The 16,964-nt window shown below is 51.8% G+C and overlaps 1 protein-coding gene across 8 annotated transcripts in view; it reads right to left on the bottom strand.

Annotated features, from left to right (window-relative positions):
• Positions 1-270: 270 nt before the first annotated feature.
• Positions 271-16,964, bottom strand: part of MVB12B (multivesicular body subunit 12B) — a 54,677-nt gene continuing 37,983 nt past the window's right edge. For 7 of the 8 annotated variants that reach the window (XM_050980790.1, XM_050980795.1, XM_050980797.1 and 4 more), the window contains 3 exons: positions 9,408-9,463; positions 8,037-8,096; positions 271-4,745 (listed from right to left, as the gene is read on the bottom strand). In XM_050980790.1, the coding sequence (XP_050836747.1) occupies positions 4,659-4,745; positions 8,037-8,096; positions 9,408-9,463 (203 nt within the window). In that variant the 3' untranslated portion in view covers positions 271-4,658. Of the gene's footprint in view, positions 4,746-7,857; positions 7,940-8,036; positions 8,097-9,407; positions 9,464-16,964 lie in introns of all 8 variants that reach the window. The other variant, XM_050980791.1, reaches the window with a different exon arrangement.

A 16,964-nucleotide genomic window follows, 5' to 3' on the forward strand; every position in this document is an offset into this window, starting at 1 on the left:
GCTGCCAGCACCACGGCTGGGCTGAGGATTGCTCCTGCCAGGCTTCACCCAGTCCTGCCCCACAAAACACGTCACTTGAGTTTGTTTTGACTTCGCAGCATACCTGTAGAGCAAGACATTTTGGACACATTTTCCAAGGCTTTTTACATCCAATTTCCAAGGAAAAAAGCCCACAAACAAGAGCAGGTTCCCTACAGCACCTCTGTAGTTCACTCTTCCAATCCAGGTAGCTGTTTCAGTCAGAAAATTAAAACACAAAAGCACACAGAATTATCTGATTAAAACAAGTTTCATTTAACAAATTATATTAAGAATACAGACGGAGTTATCACACAATGAAACTTCCCTTTGTAAAATACAGGAGGGTCATCTAAAATAAATATAAAACATAGTAACATTCATAAGATTAATGCACAGTAAAATCACTTTCAGTAACCCAACCATCTTAGAAAACCACCTTGCAACTGCATGAAAGGTTTCTCTCTGCCATTAGTATGACGACATTTAAATCTGTTGCTGTCAGGAAACAATTTCACAACAAATGACCAGAATATCCAGAGTGCTTGGTTTCCCTGTGGTGACTGAAGCGAGCAGCACCTCGCAGAGCCTGTTTGTGAGCAGAGGAGCAGCTGTGCCCTGTGTGCCCCGGCCGGGCAGTAAGGCTGGGCTGCCTGCTGCAGGGAGGATTGCAGGCTGCTCACCAAGGCTCCGAGGCTGAGGTAATCACTGGGGTGCAGCGAGGCGTGCCTGCCTTTGGGAGGAGCAGGAACAGCTCTGTGGCTCCTGGGGCTGCCGTGGGCACACCTGGGCAGCAGAGGGGAGGTGAAGCCAGCATGGGACTGCCAGCTCTGTCCCATTTCCCCTCCGGACAGGAGATTCCAGGCCCCACAGAAGAGGAGGTGCCAAGGCCCGTGGAGGCATGCCCTTGCCACTAGCACCTACCTGGCACGTGCAGTGCCCACGACAGAATTCTCCAGGCTCGGCAGCATGTGGGTTCGGTCTGGAGAGCTCAGGACACTGAGGAGCAGTGGTGGGTGTGAAACCAAACAAGCCCAATGCTACAGACTACCAACAACCTCCCACTGCACAGGAGGCTCCCAGGAAACCTCCAACAAACACTGTGGGGACACGCAGGGACAGTCACAGGAAAAGCCTGACACAGTTTACTCCTATGGAAATACAGATACGAGGTGCTCCCATAAGGGAAGACACCTGCTACAACTATTCACACTTGAATTTTATCACAAAGTTCACACTCTACATCACTTTCTGGACTAACTTCTTGCCTTCCCATGATCAACACAGCAGACAGCACAGCCTGGCCTGGGTGGCCACAAGTCACCTTGGCACACGACCAGCTTCTCGCCGTGAGGAATGCAGGAGGCAGCGTGTCACTAGGAATTCACATCAGAAGGCGTATTTTACAGTAAGCAAACCCCTCACTGCTGCTTTTCTGTCTCTGTTGCAGATATATAATAATTTGGCAAACTAACTTCTCCATCAGCCATAAGATTAAACTACCTAGAGACCAGTTTTGTTCTACAAATTCAGGCAAGATAGCCAAGAACATCTGGAAAAGCTCTGCAAATTCACTTCTGTTGCTTTCCACTGACTCCTCCCCTCCCCTTATGCTCCAGAAGGCTTCTCCTCAGCCAGACAACATCCACATCAGGTGCCCTGAACATTTATTGCCTGGGCCAATTGTTCCACAGTCACCTCTTGGACAGGGAGGGAGATGCAGAGAGATGCTGGTACTGGCCATGGCACATGCCAGCATGGAGGACTCAGTGTAAGGATGCAAGGACCAGCCTTGCAATGAGCTGCCACGAGTACAAACGTTACAGAGCAGCCAATAAAACCTTCCAGTGGAAATGCTGACCTGACAGCCCTGGTCTCGGGAATTCAGCAGTGCAATAAAAAAAGCTTCCTCTGATCAGTGGACTGAGAAGTTGACACAGTCAACCGCCCTGCACTGTGTCTTGCTGTGCTTCCAAAGCACCAGCTCCGAGCCCTCTCCCTTTTGGAACTGCCTAGTTTTCCAGCTTGTGGTTAGCAGGCCTGAGAGCTCAGCTGGCTCTCAGCAGGTGCAGCTCTTTGTTCAAAACACCTTCATTGTATTTGCCCCACAGGAAGTGCATCTGTCCTGCCTGTGCATTTGAACCAGGCTGTCCCCGCAGCGCCGTGGTGCAGGACCACACCATGGAGAGCAAAATCATCTCTCAAGGTTCTTTGCAGGTGAGTCCTGAAGCAGCTTTGCTGGCCCAGTGTTAGAGAGGGAGAAGAATACAAATATATCCTGAAGATGCAGATGTCTGTCCCAGCTGCATATCCTGCCAGTGTTTCCTGTAGGTCAGAGCAAGCTGAGCAAACCTAGCAGTTGGTACAAATACTAAAGCACTGATTTTCTCTTACATAAGGGACTTGAAGCTCTGCACCCATTTCCCCAGACATATCCAGGGAGTGTGGCACTGAGCACGGGGCTCGCTGGCTCTCAGAACCTGCTCCTTGCTCAGCCCCCATCTGCTGCAGCCCTGCCCTCCTGGGAAGAGGCGGCTCCAGGAGGGGCTGGCAGCTGTCTCTCCATCTCCCAGTGGCAGGCAGTGCCCTGGAGCTCTGCAGACTGTGCTGTGCCCTGTGCTAGCCCTCGCTCCTCCACCATGAACAGGGAAGGTCAGCTCTCATCCCAGAGCTATGAGGAACGCACTGCTGCAGATGGCTCCTGCCTACCTGCCGTGACCACTGAGCCACAGGAGGAGCTATAAACGGATGTCACAGAAAACTACAGAACAAATTACAAGCAGAAAAATAGAAAGACAAAAGATGGATGAGATGGGCACAGCACTACGGCACAGAGTGGATTTGAACTTGAAGTGAACCTGAGCCGAATGACCAAGCTGCCATGGTATGTTCATTTGTCGACGTCGGCATCATCAATCTGGCCTTTGTGAAGCCTGGCAGTGAGGTCTGGCTTTTCTTTACTGCAGGATAAATAACAACTAAAAATGGTGGAGCAAGCTCCAAGTAAACGAGCACTTCCAGGGGGTCACCCAAGGGCTCCAGAGCTGGAGCACAGCTTTAACTCTTTTGCCCAGAAACAATGTACATGCAACCAAATTGGCCTCTGCTCTCCAACCACCAGGCCACTCTACAGATGCAGCTCCAGAAAAGTATTTACCTGATTGGAAGAAGCTGAAGCAAAGATCTGGACTCAGTTTGTCCCAAATGTATTTTGTGCTCTTTATCCCAGCAGTACAGTGTGGTGCCTTAAAACCAGAAATGAATCTTTGGACAAGAATTATTTTACTTATGTACAAATAAAAATATTAGCTGACAGTACAAATACTGCTGTTAGTTACCACTCTGTGCAACTAGCAAATGCCAGATCAATCCAAGGGAGTGCAAAGTAGGTCGGGGCACATGTACGACCCAGGCTGAGAGCAACAGCACTGTTACTGTTACCATGGCAATTGCATTTCAGTGGGGTCAGGGAATCAGTATTTTACAATACAAAAAATTGTACATTTTAACTCTTACTCCAAAATTGCCATTTTGCTGCCATGATGTATCTTTGTTCTACAGCAGAGACTTGAAAGAGCAGCACAGAGTCAGACGGGCACTTGTAAATAACTTATTACAGCAAAGGACTTCTCCAGGACATGCGTTTGGCTTGGGAGCAAGGCCGGTCAGCGATCACAGGGAGGCAGAGGTCAGGGTTTAATGCATCCCACTCTCATCCTGTGCCACATCAGTGTTCAGTGCTTCCCCATGAATGCCCAGGAAACAGGCACATCTCTTTTGTTTTAGCAGCTAGCAGGGAACATGTTAGAGAACTGTCTCAATGATGGGCAGGTGATGGCATCCCAGCTGTCAGCAGGTCCACAGGCAGCTTGGCTGGGGTCAGTGGGGCACGGCCAGGGTCTGCCAGGGTGTCGCTGCCAGCATCCATCCAGAAAGAAACACAGGATGCTTGTTGCCCTAGATGTGCATGGACAGATGAACACCCTGTGCAAAGCGAAGGTGCTTCATCTCAGGATCTGCAGTGCACCTTGGGCATCCTGCCTGCCCTGCCAGTGTCCACGGAGAGCCAGGGACCCTCCCTAAGCAAATCCAGTGACCACAGTGGATCTGAGACTGATCCCAGCCACAGCAGAACTTCTGTGCCCAGACCGTGGCAGAGGGATTGGCATTCACTGCAGCTGAGTTCTGCACTGGACTGGGTGCTGCAGGAGCCTCCTGCTGCAAGGTGTGAAGAGCCAAGCAGCTCCAGGGCAGCTGGCGTGGCAGCACCCAGCCGTGCCTTTCACTGCTCCTTTCAGGGAGAAGATCTCTCCATGCTCCGCAAGCTCCCGGCTGTGTTCGCAGAGGTTTGCTACAGCTCTGGGTTCTGTGACTGTCCTGCAGCAGGGTTACAAAGTGAGGATGAGCAAGGGGCTGCATCAGGCTCCCAGTCCTCAGTCCTGTACTCACGTGGAGAGGGGTCTGCGGCGGGGGTAGGGGGCAGCTGCCCAGGGGCCACGGTGCCCACGGAGGAGCGGTGTGTGCAGGGGCGGTGCAGCGCGGCGCGGTGGCCGGACACGGGGAGGCCCCGGGCTGGTTCCATCGCTGTGTCCCGTGTCCTGCTCAGTAGTATGCACGCACACACGCTCCGGCCGCGGCCCTCAGGACGGCGGCACCGGCGGGCAGCGGGTGGGGCTGGGCGGCAGGCGCGCCGCCGCGCTCTGCTCCGTCCGGAAGCTGTAGTCGTACTGCGGGCAAAGCAGAGAGAGGGAACCTGGAGCGCTGACCCACACACCACACTGCCTGGGCTGGCACAGTGTAAGAAGCAGAAGAATGAGAGGAGAATTGCGGCTGACAACAGCTGGCCCAGGCAGGGCCGTGCCAGGTGAACCTGCTGGTACCACCTGACCCCACATCAGTGACCTCCCCAGGGAGGGCTCACCCCCTCCCCCAAAACCCCACATTAACACAAACGTGACCACGCTCATCCTGCCCATAAAGCAGCTAGTCAGAAACATTCCCCCTGGCAAGTTTACTCAAGCTGCTACCATCAGAATTAACATTTTTGGCTGGCGAGAAAGTGAAAATCCCTACGTACACATTCCTGTGCCCCCACGGTGTCACTGCAGACAAGGGACATCCCTCGCAGCCTGGCGTGCACTGTAGCAGTGCCATCTCGTGGCACGCTGTGAGCCGCACCCGCTGGCCCGCAGCCACACCGGCCATTGCCAGGGCACCCCAGGACAGGCCGGGGTAGCCGTGGCTTTCCTGTGGCAGGTGGATGGCAAAAGCAACACCATATGTTGGAAGTACCGAGGTAGGAGCTGCCCATGACCGTGGCACACGCACTCCAACGGCCCTGTACACAGACTCTCCTCCCATGCACATCCCAGTGTTGCATTTGTGGCTCTTGGAATGTCACAAACACATCCTCCTTTGTGCTTCTCGCAGCCGGACTGGGACATGGGATGTGGTCCGTGCAACCATCAGCCACACCGGTACCTGGCCCAGGGCTGTGCCAGCTGTGCAGGGGCCAGGCCAGCTGTACCAGAGCTGTGCCACTTCCACCCAACGCCGACCTGCTTCTGGAGCCGGCTCGGCAGGACAGCGGCGCGACGCTGAGCTACCGGAGTGCCGCTCCAGCCGAGCGCACAGCGCCGGCCCCGGAGAGCCATCCCGGGCGAGGCCGGCAGGGGGCGCCGCGGCTTCGTGGCGGGCCGGGCCGGGCCGGGCGGGAATGGGCACCCCGGGCTGGACCGGGGCTGTAGGGGCTGTAACCGGGCTGTACCGGGGGCTGTACCAGAGCCTGTACCCGGGCTGTACACGGGGCTGTAGGGGCTGTACCCAGGCTGTACCGGGGGCTGTACCCAGGCTGTACCGGGCTGTACGGGGGTGACCCGGGCTGTACCAGGGCTGTACCCGGGCTGTACCCAGGCTGTACCGGGGGCTGAACCCGGGCTGTACCAGAGGCTGTACCCAGGCTGTACCGGGGGCTGTACCCGGGCTGTACCGGGGGCTGTAGGGGCTGTACCCAGGCTGTACCGGGGGCTGTACCCGGGCTGTACCCAGGCTGTACCGGGGCTGTACCGGGGGCTGTACCCAGGCTGTACCGGGGGCTGTACCGGGGGCTGTACCCGGGCTGTACCAGAGGCTGTACCGGGGCGTACCAGAGCTGTTACCGGGGCTGTACCCGGGCTGTACCCAGGCTGTACCGGGGGCTGTACCGGGGGCTGTACCCAGGCTGTACCGGGGGCTGTACCGGGGGCTGTACCCGGGCTGTACCGGGGGCTGTACCCGGCCTTCACTCCCTGGGGCTGCACCTCCCTGTCGCGATGCTGCAGCCGCTGGCACGCAATAGGCCTCATTTTTCAACACCCAAACGCATAAAGATGTCAGCTCAAACTGTTTACTAATTAACACTTAAAAAGACACAAATTAGATATGCGTGGCTAAGAGCAATTATAATCAAGACGAATCTTCCAGTCATTGGGGAACTGAGGAAACTCCTAATTGCTGGAACCAATGTTTTAAAATCTGAAATCATGCCAGTTAGCAAATATGTTCATTTAAAGAACATTTCATGTGACTGTACTCAGGAGAATTGACTACAAACATGCAAACAAGGAAAAATATTTCTGTGTAAAATTAAAATTTTAAGCTCTTCTAGATTTACAACTTCTTCATTAAATATATTTGCAAAAAGCAGCCCATGAAAACTTGTAGCAATTCAGCGGTTAAACGAACTGCCTTCCTCATCACTTTAAAAGGAATGATGAATATTGGATGCTCCCTTTACTAATTAGACTCTCTCTAGACTTTTTACACCCAGATGAAGGCAGGGTGCACCCTGCCGTGGCCAGACCGCTGCCCTCGCTGCACAGCACCCGCCACAGAGCTGGGAACAGGGACAGTGCCACCACCTTGGCAGTGACTCCAGCCCACCCAGGACAGCCAGGGGTAAAGGACAAACCCCCAGAGCCCTGCTGGGAGACCTGGCAGCAGCACTGTCTGTCCTACATCCACCACATTCGCCATGAAGTGATGACATGTGCTGCTTACACCTGCACTTCACCACCTCTTCAGAGCCCAGCTCTCTGAGCGCTCCCCGGGGCACAGCTGTGCCATCCTGGGGAAATGAGAACAGTACAGGTGCAGTCCAGGATTTGCACCTATTTCCATCATTTTCCTGACAGGGTAGAGTCCTGAAATTCAGCTGCCTGCAGCTTGGAGGATGGGTGCATACATCTGAAATGTGGTGACAGAGAACAGTAATTCTTGGAATTCTTTGGGAATATTTTTTGCAAGGCATCTTGCTCCAGGGAGAATGTTCTGGCTGCTTTGGATATCCAGAAGATTTGCTGTAATGGTGCTATTGCTTGCAAGGGAAATAAAGCCATGCCGAAATTCACAATATTTATATGTGTAGCTCTCTATGTGCAGACAAGATGCTTCATCAAGGAATATGGGCTGCATAATCATACTTTTCATTATGCTGGAACGCACACAGCCCGCTCCAGAGCAGGAGCTGTGGGAGAGCAGCAGGTCTTGGCCTCTCCTCCCTGGCCCACAGAAATGATTGCAGTGCTGGTGTCCCCACCCTCCACAGGCCTGAGAGGGCACAAGCAGGGCTGTGCAGCCCAGCTCTCCCAGCAACGACTTCCCAGCATCAGCAAACTAAACTCATGAAGATGTTTATCTGACATTGCTGAGGCAAGTCCATTTGCCTCCCTGACATGCAAGAGGCACCTAAGAGTGTTCTGCCACTACCTTGTATTGCTAATACATGAGAAAGAAAGGCTAACCAAGACAGACACCTGGAAATAAACAGAAGGCCCCACACTTTGCCATTAAATTCACCACCTGAAGTGTCTTCACTCGTCACAGATCAGAGAGGGCACCGCTGACCCTGGGCTAACTGCTTGACTTTATCCATCCCCTGTGACTTGGGAGAGACAAGAAAGGTATTTTCCATAAGGGAAGGGCTCTTAAGAAGAGAAGCCAGCCCTCGTGATTTGCTCAGTGCCTGGCTGGCTACTTACCTCCTTTTCAATTTCTGCAAGGGTTTTGATTGTGATACCCAAGAGATCAACCGGCTGCATCTGGCAAGAAAGAAACAAAAATGTCAAAGTCAGGGTCGGGGGTGTGTGTGTGTGTGTGTGTGTGTGTTTGTTTGTTGTTTTGTTCTGGTTCAAGTCAGCAAACACTCCATCACTAGAGATTTAGAGGCACCATCTGTAAACAGAGGCACGATCCTGTTCCTCATTCCAGCAGGAGAGTGAACAGCAGACGGTGGGCTGGGGCTGGTAGCTCCAGCCCTGCTCTCCCTCAGCACGACAGCTGACACTCACCTCGGTGCTGCTCCGTGCAGGCAGACCTGCCACCTCCCCCTGCAGCATGGCTCTGCCACTGGATGGGTTCTGTGGCTGCAGCACGAGGTGTGAGCTGCAGGAAGCCCTGACCAAACTGACCATATGGTGGCAATGGTGTCTAAAGGATCCGCGGGGAGGATTAGCACGACCTAATCTCTCTGCATTTGTCCTCACAGCAGGGACTTCAGATTTCTGGGAATAATGGCCCATAAACAACCCTCTCAGAAAGCAAGGGATGTGAAAAACCGCTGTCAGCAGGAAGAAGAAAGCAAAAAGCTGGAGCACTACTGAAAAATCAGACACAGCTGATGGCCCAGTGTTTGCCTTAACAGCTGCCTGTAAATTGATTTTTAAAAAGATGCTGCTTTAGGATCAGATGGATTTGGGAACTGGTAGTGGGATGCTGAATCTTTGAGCTCTGGATCATCAACCTTAACAAGCACTGGTCCAGTGACACCCAGAGGTCATTCTGAACCAGGAGCAGTGTTTCTGTTTGGTGAGGCAGACGTGCCCTGCCCGTGCTGGCAGCAGCACCCGCTGTGGAGCAGGCACCCCCCAGTGCCCTCTCCAGCTGACCCACAGCCAGGCAGGACCCTGGGGGCAGCTGATGGCACTGGAGTGCACTGTGCCATCACCACTGCCCTGAACTGCAGTGACAACAGGAAGTAGTAAAGCTGTTGGCACTATGCCACCCTCACAGCAGGTAAATGCAGGAGAGCTCCACCTCTGCAGCTTTCTTTACAATCGATGCTAAGAAATTAGAAATGCTTTCAGCACCAGGGAGTCCCATTGCCATTCCTATCTTTGATGGTAATAAACCTTGAAATCCCAGGACAAACCAGTTTTAGAAGCAATCTGGCAAAAGCCTTTCCCATCTAACGGGCAGCTATTGGGACATGCAACCTCAGCCCATCTCAAGCACTGGGTATGTATTTGGCCCCACAACAGAATTGCTCCCAGAAGCAGGAAATTTGTCTGGATGTTTTGTGATCGCTCCCTATGAAACAATGGATTTCAGAGACTGGAGAACAACAAACTCACCCCTTCAGGAGCACAGGCAAACTTCTCCGAAATCATGAAAGGCACTCCATCCATTGCTGAAAGGGACAAGACATCACATGTGACGTTTCCAGCTGCCTTCTGACATGCAACTTCACACATTCCCAGTGACAGATCAAGTATTCACAGCACTGACACATGACTGATTGCTCCCAAACGTTACTGCCAGCCTTTTTCTCCCTCTAAACTGCCAGTGGCTTCTTTCCATTTAAGACATAGCTGGGTCAGTCCCTACCAAGCCAGGAATCCAACAAATTCTCCTTGCTCTATCTGTATACGATTTCATGGCCTCAATTCTGCATTTACCAATTTTGTGCAGCTGGCAAAGCAGGACAGTATTTGAAACTGGAAGGGCAAACTTCTATTTATCACCTCCTCACCAAACCAGTCCAGCACTTGTGGTGTCTGAGCAAGAGAAAAAGGAACAGCTGGTTCAGGGGACTTGTAGCCCCCAAAGCAGCCAGCACCACCACCTGTGTACCAGGCAGTAAGTTGCCACCACCTGGGTAGGATGATGACAAACACCTGGGACCAAGCACCCTCCCTGGCCTGGCTGTACTTAGTGTAAACTCAACAGTGAGCAGTGGCTCAAACACTTGCAAACCACATCTAGAGGGTGTAAACCAGTGGAATATGAAGACAGACATGAGTACATGACACCACATGGCACAGCCTCATGTCCCATGGCCCAGCCTTTTCTGGAGCATAACCTTAATGGTACACAGAGCACTGTTTGCCTTTATACCATCTTGTGTATTCATTCTAGTGCAATGATGTTCAGTGTTTGTGTCTTGCTATCAGCATGTCACAGGAAGCCTCCCACAAGATGTGGTAGTACAAGGGAGACACTTATTCTTAAAACACGTACCTCAGCAATTTGCACAGAAGATGGAAAAGGGCACGTTTCAAAGGCAGCTCACACCCCAGATACACCCCCTTTATTGCACTTACACCTTTAAAATCTGAAGTCTTTAAATTTCAACTCTGAAAGAAATAAAACTTCAGATCAGAGCAAATTTAAGCCCTGAGAGGCCCTCCACTGATCCTCAAATAGGGTTTTCTTTCAGAAAGCATCTGCACCCACAAACCCAGTGCTCCTCTGCTGTTTCTAACTTCTGCAGCACCAATGAGTTACCATGTTGGCTATTAAACAAGGGTCATTTAAGAACACTCAGCCTTTTACATTCACTTTGTCTATTTTCAATATAAAACCCCCTTCCACTGGAGTAATTTTGTTATCAAAGGTGCTGTGTGGCAGCCACAGCGCAAAGGAAAACAAAAGGAAACAGATGAAAAGCAGCATCACCAAATCCAGGAAGTTTTAAACCTGAAAGACCATCTGCACTTGTTATCCGACAGAAACCCTCTTTGATCAGCCACACACCAGCTTTTGTAAAGCAATCTAGAGCCTGAGCTAGGGAGAGTGTGCATCCCCAGAGCCCCGGTGCCCGGCCACGCGCTCCAGCCCACCCGGAGCTCAGCACACACAGCACAGCAGCAGATAAAAGCAGGGTGAGCCAAAGGCTCCGCAGCGCAATTAGCACTCTCCTAAACAAACGAGCTTCAACAGAGCTGTAATTAAGCAGGCCTGTAATTAAGTATATGCCCTTTATCATAACGATCATGCTTAAAAATGGCACGATGCATGGAAGTGTGTTATTAATGCCGCGCTCCCCAAGCGCGGGAGCGTGTGCGGAGCTGCCGTGTCAGGCCCGTCACCAGCCTGCTGCTAAAATGCATTAGAGGCACAAGCACAAAACAAGGTGCTCATTCAGCGTCTCCTTTTTCAGCCAGGCACCGGTGTCATGAGGGTTTAAACACCGCCAGTTCTGGAAACTTTACAGAAGCGGAGCCCTGTGCGGCCACTGGCACTGCCTGCCCCAGCACCAGGAGGGCAGCAGCCCTCAGCCCTCACCCTGTGGCTCAGCCAGGCTCCAGGAGCCCTTTGGCCACCCAGGGGGCTGCAGGCAGGCAGGCAGGGGCGAACCCCAAGACAAGACGCAAGGGGAGCATGCTTCCCCCTTGCATCCGCTCCCTGGCTGAGCAAGTGCCCTGAGCAAAGCAGATGCTCTGGGGGCAGGACCCTTCTGGGCCCCCCACCTCACCTCTGGGGTCCCCTGCTCACAGGATGAGACACCCACTGCTGCTGCTGCCCAACATGGGCTTTTTCACATTCACGAGGACTTCAAGGGTGTGCTCTTCTCCCTCAAAATGGAGCAAAATAAAATCGTGTTTCACAAGGAAAACTGTTTCCAATGGTTGTTTGCTGCCTCCCAGGATCAGCTCCTTCCTGAGGGTCACAGCTAATTAACTCAGGCACTGCAATGAGTTAAAAGAGTTGAAAGGAGCCAGCAGCCACAACCAGCCTCGCAAAGGCCAGCCCCAAAGGACGGTGTTCCCATGCATCCCTGCCAGCAGGAAGGGGAGGGATGCCTCGGTGAGGTGTAGTGGACACGTCCCTTCATCGGTGCAGGATCACCGAACACACAACCGGCCTCCAGCTGGTGGCCACTCCTTCACTGTGATTTACCAAGACTTGCTCTCAGGCTCTAGTGGGGAGGACACCAAAGCATGCTCTATAATTCAGCTTGCTAGCTCGCTTAGAAATCCTCTCTTTAATCTGTGAAAGTATTGTCACCCTTCTCTAAGCACTCGAGAGATGCTGCCTTCTGTGCTGCAGACTCCAACTAAATCTCAGTTGTCAAATTAGTAATTCATCTTTCTTGAATAACTATATTTTTAGCCAAGCTACCAGATTTAAATAATCAGACCTGCCAATGCTACCCTAATTTAAACATGCTGACGAACTTTCACAGGCAGCATCAGCTAACATAATGAGTTTCTGGATGACAAAGAACTTCAGACGGTAGTTCTCTACACTACCCAGCGTAATAAGCACTTGTTCTTTTCTACAATGTGCACATAAAAGAAAAATCTAAATAATAGTTGCTGTAATTATCTTGAAAAATATGTGGTGATTAATGGTGATTATGAAAATCTGTATAATTGTTCGCTAACGCTCCAAAGATCAGATGTTCTCTTGAAGCAACCATCAGTGAAGAACTTGGAAACACAAAAGCTTCCAAGCTGCTGTCCCTGTGAGAGTGGGATGACCCGTGTGCCAGCTCAGCCTTCACCCTCCCGTGACCTCTGCCAGAGGTTCCAGGGTGTCCACCATGTGACACATGTGTCATTGCGGCTGAAAGCACGAAGTTCAACCTGTTATTTATGCAAATAATTAATTACTCTTGTATCCAACTCACAGTTTGTCATGACACATTAATGACTTGATAGACTTCTATGAACTAGTGAGCACAGGACAGCAGAGCGCTTTTATCGTCATTTAATTTAAAAACGATCCTGTGTGAAATTATCTAGTTGTGAGTGATGGAGGCATAAAGAACAGACTCAGCAAAGCTTCTTTTGGATCATTGCTTTATTAATGGTAACGTCAGGGAAATGAAAAATGCTAACATTGTCATATTTAACTCCTGGGTACAGATGAATCGCTGCCTCAGAGCCTGGCAGGCTCCGTTTGCACACTGCAGTGAGCGCTAATTCCTCACACCATGACTGTGGGGATACACAGCCACGGAAGAGTTTATACACCTTAACTCCCAAGGAAATAACAGCTGTTTCTGCATTAAAGTCTCACCATAAGCTTTTATAGCTTTGGATTTCTTTATTACTCTTTTTGCATAGCTTGTTACACTAGAATTTTCAATTTCTGATATTATATTTAAATAAATAAATAAATCCCTTGCAAAATGTTTTCCTGCATGACTGAAAATGAAGAACTGCTAATCCAAACCAACAAAAAACCCAACACTGAGTGCACTACTACCACCTTTAAAATTTAAATGACCTTAGATTTTAGAAAGGGCTTCCTCTAATGCAGCAGAACTGTTCCCATTTTCCCCAGACCTGAATGCTAACAGAGTGTTTATCCTTTACCAAGAAGAGTATCTCATAAACCAACCTACAGCAACACCATAAAACCAGCAGAGCTCCCCCGCTTAGAGAAAACTTGATTTTCAGCTGAATGGCACCAGAGGAGTCTGAAAGCAGATTGAGAATCGGGGGCTGGCGCAGAGCTCCGGCACAGCAGCACTGGAGGGGAGCCACGGTCAGGCTGGAGGGACACACGAGACCAGCCCCTGTCTGGTGTGGGCAACAAAGGTGCCCACCAGCAGAGCCACAGAGCCTGGCCACGGGAGCTGTGAGGCCTTTGCACTGCAGCAGGAAAGCACAGCCACGAGCAGCCTGTGCCCCAGCCTGGCGAGGACAAGGGACTGCTCCCTCCAGCAGACAGGACATGCTGGTTCCTGGGGGCTGAGCAGCCATGGGGAGCTGGTGGCACAGCGTGTGCCAGCCAGGGCAGGCTGGAGCCAGGCCACCCGCCCTTGGTGCCCTCTTGCAGCTCCTGCCAGGCACACAGCTCTGGCTCCTAGCCATGCCCTGGCGTGAGCGCTGCACCCGTGCAAGGAAGGCAGCACAGCACACCCACGCAAACCAGGCACTCTGTGCCCTCAGTACAGGGGAAACCACCCAGAAATATGAAGAAATGCTTTCCAATGGTTTGCAACGCATCCAGAGAAGGGTGTGAGCTTTTCAAACCCAACCAGCGCTCCATGATGCTAAGCCTCCTATTCCTGTATTTCTATACACAGAGATTTAAACAGCAACCTGAACAGTAAATTTGTGTGTTCTTTGTGCTACAGTGCACCGAGGCCCATATGGAACCACACCAAATCACTGATGGCAAAACCTCAGGGCCAAAACCAAAAGCAGCCTTTCCTGACAGCTCCTGCCAAGCCGGCTGCAGCAGGGAACCTGCAGCTGTCCCAGCTGTGCTCCCCAGCTGCAGACACCAACTCCAACATGCATACAACTCCTTTGTGCCATACAAAGAAGTACAGAGGTGCAGGCAGGGGCACAGGCACGGGTGCAGGGCTCAGCTCTGCTTGCCCAAGGCACAAGCCCAAGCTCATGAAAGCCCCAGAGCACTTCATGTGGCTGAGGGGGCAGCTGCAAGTCCCCAGGGCTGCCGTGGGGCAGCAAGGCAGCAGGGGCACAGCCAGCTGGGAATGCCCAGCCCAGTGCCCAGGCCTGGCCAGGCAGCAGGATGGCAGCAGCTCCAAGCCACCCAATGCCTGGTGCAGTGAGTGGGACAGCAGGGGCCTCCTGGGCTGGGGAAAGAACCTCTGCTTTGGGAAAGGTTTACAGCTTTCCTGTTCCTCTTGAAATTACTTTGATTAAAAAAACAGACCTGGACTAAATTTTCATTTTTGCTAATTTGATTGTCAGCCTTGATTTTCTCCATTTCCTGCATAGCTCATGACATGGCACAATTAGTTCTTTACTGCTAAGATCAAGCCACGAAAACACTTGAAAAAGTACCCCTGGATTTGATTATTTTCTTTTTTAAATAAAGTGAAGGTTAAGTACTGCATGGTGACGCCTAAGGAGCACCTCAGCACTGTGACTCCATCAGCACCAGAGAACATGGAGAGACTTCAAACAAGCTCTTCAAATTGCAAGTGTTTAGGAGCTCTTGATTTTATTATTTTTTAATAAAATGTCCCCTTTGAAGTCTCTGCACCACACTAAACTTCAAAGATCACACCTTAGCATGTGCTGTTTCCAAGCCACAACCCCTAATTAATTAGAGCAGAGCAGATACAAACCAGGGCACTGGTGTGGGGCTGAGGCAGAGCTGGGACAGGGCCCGCTTAGGGATGGGGAGGCAAAGGCAAAGGTAAAGGCAGAGGCAAAGGAAAGGCAGAGGCAAAGGCAGAGGTAAAGGCAGAGGCAAAGGCAGAGGCAAAGGCAAAGGAAAGGCAGAGGTAAAGGCAGAGGAAAAGCAAAGGCAGGTATTCCTCCAGCGTCCGCTCACGGCTGTGGGCTGAGGAGAAACCCAGACTCTTTTCCATTCCCTTCAGCTCTGGCTGTAAGGACAGACTCCTTGGAAGTCATTAAACATGTAATGTCTGTCTGCCACGGCCGGGCAGCGCAGGCTGCAGCAGCACTTGCAAAAAGCATCTCGGGCAGCCCCACAATGGCCGCAGTGTTCCTGGCCGGCAGCTGTAAATTCCTGCTGCTTGATGAGAGAAACATCCACACGGCTTCCAGGGCTGCAGGGTAGGGGCAGGGGGTATTAAATCCACAGGCTGCATATTGTTACAGTGTCTGGCCCCGGAAGCTTTTTCCTTAGCCGAGCCACCTCTGGTGTGAGGAGGGATTTGTTGCCACTGTGGCAGCCCTGGGCTCCCCAGACTCCCTGGACAGCAGCCAGGTCACTGCCAGGGGCAGATGCTCACACCTGCAATGATGCTGTGATCCTGCCCAACAGCACCCCACACTCTCCAGCAGTGCATTGAGTGACCAACATCTGTCCCACAGGGCTCCCAGGGGAGACAAAGGTGCACGGTCTTCTCTTTACATGGTTTTGGTCTAAGAGACTCCAGTTATTTTTAACACACAGCAGCTTTGTGTTTCCAATAAAAGCAGGAGAAAGAAGCTGGATCAGCTGCCCTGACAGCACCGTGCTCTCCATTCTGCGAGCATGCCTGCAAGTTAGTGGAAAGAAGTCCTGAGCATGGCTAGGAAGGATGTGGGGATACCCATCTTCTGCCCTGCAGCTCACTGACACCCAGAACACACTCCCACCATGCCATGGAGCACCCACCCAGCCAGAGGAGCCTCGACACAGACCCAAAGCTGAGGCCCCCAGGGCTGCAGGGGATGGCCCGGGGCACGGGCACGCAGCGCTGCCCGGCTGCAGGAAGGTCCCTGTGCCGTGGCTGGGGGCTGAAGGCCAGGGGAGGTGCCCTGCTGCCCACGGCCAGGCACAGAGCCACAGCCCTTCTGAGGAGGAGATCCACACCTTCTAATGGGATTTCATTTTTAAGTGCTCAAAATCATTACTGGAACCACATATTTCTATCAGGTAAATTTCATTTGCATATGCAAATGATATCCAAATACACTGCACCATTAATATGATCAGTAATTACATAATAATAGTCACCAATCTCCACACACATCAAACTTACAGTTTTGTAGCTATTAAGGAAACTGTGCTTTGTAATTAAGATAATCCTCATTTCCAGATGCTAATTAACTATATAATAATTAGCTTCTTTTGCTAATGCAAATGAAGTATTTTCATCTTTATTGGTAAAAGAGTTGCTTATCACTTAAAAAAGAGACAACCTAGAAATAATCCCTCCTCCTCCTTAAAGGTGAAAAGGTAACTCCATTTTTATCAGTCTCATTTGTGAATGCAAATTAGCCCTGATTAATCAAATCACAGATTAATGTGCCCATCTTGTAGCACGGCCAGTGCCGGGTGTGGCCCCCAGCCCTCGGAGGATGAGGACTGCCCGTGGCCCAGAGCAGCCCGCGGCTCCTTTCTGCTGGTGCTGGCACTGCAGAGCCCCCTGCCCCGGGCACCGCCCCTGCAGGGGCACACGGTGCCACCCGAGGAGCCGCGAGGTTGGTGGCTGTGCCACCCCTGGGGCGGGGGCAGCGGCGGCA

This window comes from Serinus canaria, chromosome 17 (genome assembly GCF_022539315.1).
Source record: "Serinus canaria isolate serCan28SL12 chromosome 17, serCan2020, whole genome shotgun sequence".
Lineage (NCBI taxonomy): Eukaryota > Metazoa > Chordata > Aves > Passeriformes > Fringillidae > Serinus > Serinus canaria.